Here is a 10,406-nt window from a genome sequence, read left to right as displayed (position 1 = left end):
ACGTTACATTTACATTAGTTGTGTTAATGAATGCATCAGAGTTTCTGCACATCCTGTTTGTCCGTGCACATTTAAAACAGCGGTAGACAAAGGAAACCCAAGGTTGGTTGTGTAGATTTGATGCAGCTGTTAATGAACGGTTACTTTATGTTTCTGTTTGTGCACATACAATGTGTGTCTGTTTGTAGTGGAGGGGACATCTGTTGAATAATGTATAGCCCCCTGGGTTGTGTACTCACCACTGAGTAAATAATGGATGATCCCATCACAGGTAACCTCACAGGTACACACTTATCTTTCTTTCACCCACCTATCTGTGTGATTGTTGTGTGTGCACGCAAGAGTGAGAGAGAGAGGTGGTGTGTGAGTAAAAGGAAAAGAGGTTTGAATAATTTGTTGTGCTAGTGTGTGTATTTGTCACTCCACTTATTTCAACCATCCTTTCCCACTTTTGCTCTCCTCTCTCTCTCTCTCTCTCTCTCTCTCTCTCTCTCTCTCTCTCTCTCTTGTTCCCCCCTGCGGTAAGTGCACGGGCCTGCATATACACATTTGTATGGATTACTAACAAAAGTATGAGGGGCTGGAATGTATGTACATGAGCCATATATATGTAGCTGGAATGTATGTATATGAGCCATAATATATGTTACCAGAATGTATGTATATGAGCCATATCATATGTAGCCAGAATGTATGTATATGAGCCATAATATGTGTAGCCAGAATGTATGTATATGAGCCATAATATATGTAGCCAGAATGTATGTATATGAGCCATAATATATGTAGCCAGAATGTATGTATATGAGCCATATTATATGTAGCCAGAATGTATGTAAATGAGCCATAATATATGTGGCCAGAATGTATGTATATGAGCCATAATATATGTAGCCAGAATGTATGCATATGAACCACAGTATATGTAGCCAGAATGTATTTAAATGAGCCATAATATATGTAGCCAGAATGTATGTATATGAGCCATAATATATGTAGCCAGAATGTATGTATATGAGCCATAATATATGTAGCTGGAATGTATGTATATGAGCCATAATATATGTAGCTGGAATGTATGTATGTGAGCCATAATATATGTAGCTGGAATGTATGTATATGAGCCATATATATGTAGCCAGAATGTATGTATATGAGCCATAATATATGTAGCCAGAATGTATGTAAATGAACCATAATATATATAGCCAGAATGCATGTATATGAGCCATAATATATGTAGCCAGAATGTATGTAAACGAGCCATATTATATGTAGCCAGAATGTATGTAAATGAGCAATAATATATGTAGCCAGAATGTATGTAAATGAGCCATATTATATGTAGCCAGAATGTATGTATATGAGCCATAATATATGTAGCCAGAATGTATGTATATGAGAGGGCAAGAATATATTATGGCTTGGCCCCTCATACGAGTGAGTTTTGTCTTCGGTCCCTGTTTGCTCTATTTGAAATGACAGTTGAGGAGCCTTTTCTTTCATTGAATAGAATACAAAAAGACACTCACTGCACTGTACTCAAGCCATTTACATAGATCACATTAGATTAAATGGGTTTACGATTTACATCACGTCCTCATTTTATGAGGGTGGCAGATATTCCTGCATCTACACTTTTGCGTTTGTAACTAGCAAAAGCCTCCTGCCATAGCAACTATCTTTATTTGTCTTTTACATCAACTTGTCAAAGGCATCCAAAACGACTTAGCAAAGTGAATGCCCACATTAAGCACAATCACATTAACCCCCCCCCCCCATTTTCACACAAGGAGCGATGTTGAAATTTGGGGGTCAGATACTTGTTTGGTATCACATTTCTTCGACCAGGCGGCTGGAATTTGATATGATGCAGTTGTGTCTGTGTGAGCCGATAGGGCACATCATGTGAATGATAAAATGTCCCATAGGCACTGTTTTAACAGCATCTACAACAAACTTTGTGCCGAGCACCAATGTCACGAGTTGGGGGATTGGTCCAAAGTCCAGTTTGTCCTTTGACAGAGGGTACTCAAAAGGGGGTTTTGGAGAGGCGCCCTTAGTGCGAGACCTTCAAGGTTGTAGTCACTGATACGCAAAGAATTTTAGATCAGTGACTGGGGTGGCATATCCACTGACAGGTACGTTATTACTCATCAGCCACAGTTCCGCAGATCGCATTTCAGGTGTTAGGAATCTCCCAAGTCACCCACCAGGCGTTTGTCAGTGGCGTGCGCGTCCATGCCTCCGTGTGTCGCCAGTGGAGAAGGAAGGCTACCTGCCGAGCCACAAGCGTGAGGACTTAAGGACCTGGACGGGCTCCTTGTTGCAGGAGAGGATTTTCAAACGGCGACACTGAGACGGCCAAAAGATGTCCCACCAAACTGGAATTCATGGTAACTTATAGGAGCGGTACAACATTTTTTTTGTTGTTGCATGGGCGTCGACAAAGAGGTCTTCAAGCGTCTTGATATCTGAAATGGTTTCTCTTTGGCATCCCCGTTTCTCCTTTTGTCTGTGTCCCTTGACCTCTGTTTTCATGTCGTCACCGACGACTGACCCTGTGAGGCTTCTCCCCTATGCGACAAAATGTAGATTTCATCTCGTGTTGCCTTCAGCATTTGAAGTTGGCAAGGCAACAGCTGATTTGTGTCTACTGGATTGTGAGAGTGTTTCATAATTGATTATGATTAGAAAGTCTGTGATCAGTGATGTGGCGTTAATTACGTGATGTTTATGACCCATAGGTATTTATGGATGGTATGTGAGCAAAATGCACTGCTTATGGTAACTGGAGTGGGGGGGGGGGTTGGCGGAAGCATATCTCTCTCACCTTTCTCAATTCATCTTACATCATTTATGAAGCCACTGTTTGGTAACCATGGAGAGCCAGAACGGGAGACTGCGAGAGAGGTAACTAGCTTTAGATGTGGAAACGTCACATTTTTGCAGCCATTTCCACGTTCGATGGCTCCTTAGTAAGGAGAAGCTCGGCCTACCTTACCCGCTGAACAGTCTCGGCCATTATTTGGCACAAATGCCTCTCATCCAAGTCTCATTTGGTGATGCCGGCATGTCTGCCTGGCAGTAGATCAAATTCTCTCCCTGGAGTGGAGTCTCAAGTTCTTACTTAGCCAACTCTGTTTCCTCTCCTCTCTCTCTCTCTCTCTCTCTCTCTCTCTCTCTCTCTCTCTCTCTCTCTCTCTGTCTCACGATCATCCCTCCATCCAAAATTGTGACTTTTCTGTCTTATGTTTGGTTACTTTAGCATCATCTGAGCTTAAGGAGTTTCTGGCCAGGGCAAGGGGAGGTGCCATAAGAATAATGAAAATCATCATCAGAAATGGTGAGCATAGTTTTTTTTTCTTCCTTGTATAAGTGGCCCGATCCTGTCGAAACGGGTTTGATACACGTGTGCCATCGTTCGACTGGGTCCAAACGTTGCGATAACGCGGTTGTTTGTCTGTGCAGAGGAGCTAGTGTTGGGTTCGTACCGGGAGCCGGCGCAGAGCTGGGACAAGGATTATGACCACTTCCTACTCCCCCTGCTCATCGCCCAGGAGCCTTGCTACATCCTGTACCGTCTCGATTCCCAGAATGCACACGGCTACGAGTGGCTCTTCATCGCTTGGTCACCTGATCAGTCCCCAGTATGTGGAAAAGCACTATAATCATTTGCTCATCTTCCGCAGATGAGGGCTCCGACATTGTCAGCTTCACCGGCCAATGTCTCGCCTTCCATCACCCATTCCCAGTCCCAGCTTATCCGTCTTGTCTGTTTGTCATGTCCCACTCCAGGTGAGGCAGAAGATGGTGTACGCAGCCACCCGTGCCACGCTGAAGAAAGAGTTCGGGGGAGGCCACATTAAAGATGAAATGTTCGGTACAGTAGAGGTGTGTAAAAAAATCCTCCCATTTCAACAACCACCCTGACCAGATCTACAGGGGGGTCTTCTACCAAAAAAGTCTCAGTCTTGATCCGTTCATGAAAGTGGGCCTGTGTTTGCAGGATGACCTGTGTTTCCAGGGCTATCTCCGCCACATGTCCTCTTGTTCCTGCCCTGCGCCGCTCACAGCAGCCGAACAGGAACTACAAAGAATCCGAGTCACAGAGGTGGGGATGGAAATGAGGTGCACGCAGGAGTCTGAACTTGATCCAGCGTGCATGTGTGACATGTTTATTTTCACTTAACCTACGTGTGTTCCTCTTGTCTCCCACCAGGATAAAGTTGCATGGGTATGTTCGTTTTCTTCCTCTGATGATTTTGTGTGTCGGGGTATGGGTTTGTGCTTTAGACTGGAGATGGGGAGAGCTGAGAGAGACTAAAAAGCAACTTTTTCCATTGTGTCCCCAGGATGAACGTAGACGAATTGGAACACCGACAGGCCGAGCAAAGGTTAGAGATGTTCTGTGTCTAGACATCTACATGTCCGAGAGCATGCATAGCGTACTTATTTCCCCCCTCATTTTTGGTGTGTCATTTTGAGGGCATGTAGCATCCGGCAGAGCTACTGCGAGTGCTATGAAGAATGGCCTCCGGGGGCATCCGGGGGGCGTAGCGGTCTATTCCGTTGCCTACCAACACGGGAATCGTCAGTTCGAATCCCCGTGTTACCTCCGGCTTGGTCGGGCGCCCCTACAGACACAATTGACCGTGTCTGCGGGGGGGTACTATGTGTCCTGGTCGCTGCAATAGCGCCTCCTGTGGTCGGTTGGAGCACCTGTTCGGGGGTGGGGACTGGGGGGAATAGCATGATCATCCCACACGCTACGTCCCCCCCGGCGAAACTCCTCACTGTCAGGTGAAAAGAAGCGGCTGGCGATTCCACATGTATCGGAGGAGGCACGTGGTAGTCTGCAGCCCTCCCCGAATCGGCAGAGGGGGTGGAGCAGCGACCGGGACGGCTCGGAAGAGTGGGGTAATTGGCCGAGTACAACTGGGGGGAAAAGGGGGGAAAAATCCCCCCCCAAAAAAAGAAGAAAGGGCCTCCAACTATGTGCCACTGGGATCCATGTTCATTCCGGTTACAACCAAACACCTCACCAGCCAAGTTCAACGATGAGGACCTGAGAAGGGCTGACTTGTCAGTAAAATAAGCTTGTGTGGCGAATAGCTGAAATACACATGTGGCTCTCTGTGGTTTGGAGACCACTTGTTTAGAGCATCAGTATAGTGAGCTATGCCATTTTTGCCCCCCCCCTGCAGGTGACAATGGAGTTCGGCTTAGACAAAAGGGCACAGACTCTTCAGGGTCTTGCCTTCCCCTTGCAAGAGGAGGCCAAACGAGCTCTGCAACATCTCAAACAGAGGCGTATCAACTACATACAGCTGGTGAGCTTTAAAGGCATTAACATTAACGATTCATGACAAGAAACATACTGCAGTTATATAAAGAAAAAATCGTGTCTGAATAGAGATGTATTTTTAACACAGTAGCACCAGTGATATATAATAATAATAATAATAATAATAATAATGGATGACATTTATATAGAGCTTTATCTAGACACCCAAAGCACTTCACAATGAAGGGGGAAACTCACCTCAACCACCACCAGTGTGTGCCACCACCTGGGTGATGCACGGCAGCCATTTTGCACCAGAACACTCACCACACATTAGCTTGAGGTGGAGAGGGATTAATCATTGAGTGAATTACGGGGGGGGGGGGAGATAACTAGGTGGCCAGATGCAGAGAGCCATGTTGGGAATTTTGCCAGGACACTGGGGGACCCCTTACTCTTTGCGATAAGTACCATGGGATCTTTAATGACCACAGTGAGTCAGGACCTCGGTTTAACGTCTCAGCCAAAGGACGGATATAATATACTCCGGTCTGATCTGGCTGTTCTATGCCAAAATCTATTATTTTACAATTGCTGAAAACAGAGGCAGGAAATATTGACTGCACACCCCACTGACCATGTTTAGTTGAAATACAATGGTTATGTCTGAATGTGTTGTAGAAATTGGATGTTGACAAAGAGACAATTGAGTTGGTCCACACCAATCCGACAGAGACACACGAGCTTCCCTACAGGATTCCCACTGATTCACCCAGATACCACTTCTTCATCTTCAAACACTCCCACCAGGGGCAACTACAGGAGGCGCTGGGTAAGTACCAGTAACCAGTGTCTCAGAGGAGCTGTGGGGGGATGTTTAAGAAATTACTTTTGAGACTTCTACATGAGCTTATGTGCTGAAGGAGGACCGAATGTTTTGCTGGTAAATATTTGCTTCACATTATCTCTGGCATACCTGTTTCTTTTATTACTCAAGGTTGGTTTCTATGTCTGAGCTCGCTCTGGTTTAATCACACAAAAGACAACAGAGCCGGATACCGAGCATTGTTGAATATTAGTTCCTCCACTCCAGACAGTGGTGTGCAGGCACTATCCGTGTGTCTCATCTCATCTCATCATCAGCTGCTTCTCTGGGGTTGGGTCGTGGTGGCAGCAAGCTAAGTAGGGCACTTCAGACATCCCTCTGCCCAGGAACGCCCTCCAGCTCTTCCTGGGGGAACCCAAGACGTTCCCAGGCCAGATTGGACATGTAATCCTTTCAGTGAGTTCTGGGTCTACCCCGGGGTCTCCTCCCAGTTGGACATGCCCAGAAAATGTCCAAAGGAAGGCGCCCAGGAGACATCCTAATCAGATGCCCGAACCACCTCAACTGGCTCCACTCCAAGCTCCTTCCGGATGTCCGAGCCCCTCGTCCCATCTCTAAGGCTGAGCCCAGACACCCTACAGAGGAAACTCATTTCAGCCGCTTGTATCCGTGATCTCACCCTTTTGGTCACTACCCAAAGCTCATGACCATAGGTGAGGGTTGGAACGAAGATTGACGGATAAATTGAGAGCTTTGCCTTCCGGCTCAGCTCCCTCTTCACCACAACGGTCCAGTACAATGTCCACATTACTACGGATGCTGGGCCAATCCATCTGTCAATCTCCCGCTCCATCCTACCCTCACTTGTGAACAAGACCCCAAGATACTTGAACTCCTTCACTTGAGGCAACAACTTATCCCCAAACTGGAGGGAGCAATCCACCATTTTCCAGCAGAGAACCATGGCCTCAGACTTGGAGGTGCTGACACACTCAGCTGCAAACCACCCCAGTGCGTGCTGGAGATCACGTTCTGATGAAGCCAACAATACTACATCATCTGCGAAGAGCAGAGATGCAATTCTGAGGTTCCCAAAACGGGCACACTCCTCACCTTGGCGGTGCCTTGAGGTCCTGTCCATGAATATCACAAACAGAATCAGAGACAATCTATCCACATGTGCCAATTACAATGAAAAAACAAACCAACATGCAGTAAAAGGTATCAAGGTTTGTAATGCTAACTAACAGTGGTGGCTGGTGGCCATTTACCAGGGTGGTGCTTCTGACACTGAGGTCCTGTGGTGAAGCACTGAGGGTCTCTGCTTACACACATACGCTTAAACACACGTTGACCCTTCCAGCCTTCTGTACAAACAGTAGCTATAATGAATGAGTTAATATCGCCATTAACTGCCAACATTGACTCCAACTAGACAAGTCTGTTAGAGTACAGTATGTCAGAGGTTTGCACAGGCCCGGACAGTCTGATCTATGTCACCAGCCAACCGTTGCTGTTATTTTTGTCTAAGCCTTTCATAGCTTAAAATTTTAAAAAAAACCACATCCTTTCGATTATAACTGACAAGCCAACTATGAGCTGCTCTGAAAGGACCACCATACTCTCTTCAAACATGGCCAGCAAAAGCAACAAGGAGGGCTTTGTTTGTTGAATAGGATCATGTCAGATAGCTCAGCCAATCACTCATTCACCCCCCCCACCCCTTTTGTTGGGTCAGACAAAGAAAATTGCACCCACCCACTCTCCACCTTGCCGTGGTGGAGAAGCTTGCGTGTACTAATGATCCCAAGAGCTATGCCCTCCGGAGCTTGGCTTCTGGTAGGGTCACCCAAGGCAGATAGGTTCCAGACAAAGTGCGATCAAACGAAGACCTCAACGGTGGAACTGGTGGAGGCTGTCTCCAGGTCACAACAGCAGTGAAGGCGGATGAAGGCTGCAACAGAGGGTGGTCCCCAAACCATCTTGGTTCTCCATGACAATGGACTCTGGCCACCCCCTGCCAAGGACCGTGTGGTGGCTGCAGGCGTATCAGCCAGTCCACGTAAAAGGCTGTCAAACGCAGGTGTCCTCCCGCAAGGATAAACACAAGGACTGAGAAGGAGGACAGTCATACTCGACCCCGAGTGACCGCTGATGATGATGATGATGATGATGATGATGGGAGGAGTCACAGAGGAGCTGGTGTTGAATTAGAGCAAATTACATGCCTTTGACAATGCCCAGCAGGAAAATTGAATATTACATAGTTAAGATATTATACATTTAAAGCAACATTTTACTCAATAAACCGCTTAATTTCAAAATATTTATCAAGCTGAAATATTCCAGTCTGATTTTGAAAGTCGGTAAGACCTGTTCAGTGAAGCTTGTTGGCTGGCTGTTGACTGGTGATGCTCCTTTACTAAGCATAATCAGCCTGTGAGGAGCACGGTCAACATGTACCCCAGCTTTACTGTAGCCTATTCTGCAGCCGTAGAATAGTGTGTATTTGATAGGGACACACCTGACGTTGTCTCCCATCAAATAACTGAATGTTGCCTTGTATTTGAACCGTGACACACAGGAGCATGACAGCGTTTTAACCCAGGCGGTCTTCTTTTCTCCTTCAGTGTTCATATATTCCATGCCTGGCTACAGCTGCAGCATCAAGGAGCGGATGTTATATTCCAGCTGTAAGAACCGGCTACTGGAGGATGTGGAGAGAGACTACCAACTAGAGGTCAACAAAAAGGTGCGGACTAACAAAATGTACAGCGAGTAGGCCGGCGATACCAACAATGCTGTATAAACACGAGTACTTTAAATGTCTTCTTCTTTCAGCTTGTTCCCTGTTTCTCAGGGGTCGCCACCGCGGATTTTTGCCCTCCGTCGCTTTTTCTGTCTGACGCATCCCTCTCTCCCGCACTCCAACCCTCCTCATGTCCTCCTCGATCTGGTCTCTCCATCTTTCCCTCGGTCTCCCTCTTTTTCTTTTGCCAGGTATTTCCGGGTCCAATACCTTCTTTCCTATACAGCCTACGCCTCCTCTCTGTACATGTCCAAACAATCTCAATCTTGTCTCTCTCAACTTCTCATCCATTCCTCTGGTCTTGAACGCAGCTCTCACTTTTTCATTTCTCTTCCGGTCTTTTGTAGTCACTCCCAAGGACCAACGCAGCATGTTCATCCCTGTTACCTGCAATGGAGGTTCTAGCCTCTCAGTTGTCGTCACTGCTTCCATACCATAGAAAAATTAGTACCCCCCCCCCCCAATTGTATCCAGACAATTACCCCACTCTTCCGAGCCACTCCGGTCACTGCTCCACCCCCTCTGCCGATCCAGGGAGGGCTGCAGACTACCACATGCCTCCTCCGATACATGTGAAGTCGCCAGCCGCTTCTTTTCACTTGACAGTGAGGAGTTTCACCAGGGGGATGTGGCACGTGGGAGGATCACGCTATTCCCCCCAGTTCCCCCTCCCCCCCAAGCAGGCGCCCCGACCGACCAGAGGAGGCGCTAGTAAAGCAACCAGGACACATAGTACCCACATCCGGCTTCCCACCCACGGACACGACCAGTTCTGTCTGTAGGGACACCCGACCAAGCCGGAGGTAACATAGGGATTTGAACCGGCGATCCCCGTGTTGGTAGGCAACAGAATAGACCACTACGCCACCCAGACGCCCCTAATGCTTTAAATGTTAGTGCAAATTTATCTATTTTGTGTGTGTGTGTGTGTGTGTGTGTGTGTGTGTGTGTAGATGGAGATTGACAGTGGAGATGGCCTGACAGAAGACTTTCTATACGAAGAGGTTCATCCAATGGAGCACACACTGAAGCAGGCATTCTCCAAGCCACGTGGACCAGGAGGAAAGAGAGGCAACAAGCGGCTCATCAAGGGTGCAGGAGAGAATGGGGAGGAAAGTTAGACAACAATTTGTATCAACATGTACACAAGCAAACCAACAGCAAACCTATGAATTGACTTGTCCTTTGACTGCTGAGCATCTAGCCGTTTCGTCTTCCTCTTCTTCTTCTTCTTCTTTTTTTTAACTTGTAATCTATATGGACACATTTTTGTAGCCAGCACCTCCTACAGGCTCAATAGGCAGTTGCTTCGGGCTTTGCACATCCTTAACCTTATTTTCTAGAATAATCAAAGAAATTAATTTTAAAGTTGGATACATTAGTTGGATACACATTGGATACATATTGGATACATAATTGGATACATTAACAGTAAAATGTATGAAAAGGGGTCACCGGTAGGGTATAGCCCGCCTTGCATGAAA

General features: G+C 46.7%; 1 protein-coding gene across 1 annotated transcript; it reads left to right on the top strand.

The window, feature by feature from the left end:
• The first annotated feature begins 2,371 nt into the window (after positions 1-2,371).
• On the top strand, positions 2,372-10,043 carry LOC130107856 (twinfilin-2-like). The gene is made up of 9 exons (XM_056274634.1): positions 2,372-2,396; positions 3,269-3,346; positions 3,472-3,650; positions 3,799-3,894; positions 4,010-4,114; positions 5,208-5,333; positions 5,969-6,119; positions 8,744-8,865; positions 9,876-10,043. The coding sequence occupies exons 1-9, from the start codon at positions 2,372-2,374 to the stop codon at positions 10,041-10,043; spliced, it is 1,050 nt and encodes a 349-aa protein (XP_056130609.1).
• Positions 10,044-10,406: the final 363 nt, after the last annotated feature.

This window comes from Lampris incognitus, chromosome 2 (genome assembly GCF_029633865.1).
Source record: "Lampris incognitus isolate fLamInc1 chromosome 2, fLamInc1.hap2, whole genome shotgun sequence".
In the NCBI taxonomy this organism is placed as follows: Eukaryota; Metazoa; Chordata; class Actinopteri; order Lampriformes; family Lampridae; genus Lampris; species Lampris incognitus.
Note: the sequence above shows the minus strand (reverse complement) of the source record. Positions and strands in the feature narration are given on the sequence as shown.

Excerpts from the sequence above, each read along its gene's own strand:
- LOC130107856 (XM_056274634.1), top strand. The coding sequence starts at position 2,372 with ATGTCCCACCAAACTGGAATTCATG. Across the intron at positions 3,895-4,009 it reads AAATGTTCGGTACAGTAGAG|GATGACCTGTGTTTCCAGGG; the intron begins GTGTGTAAAAAA and ends CTGTGTTTGCAG. Across the intron at positions 8,866-9,875 it reads AACTAGAGGTCAACAAAAAG|ATGGAGATTGACAGTGGAGA; the intron begins GTGCGGACTAAC and ends GTGTGTGTGTAG.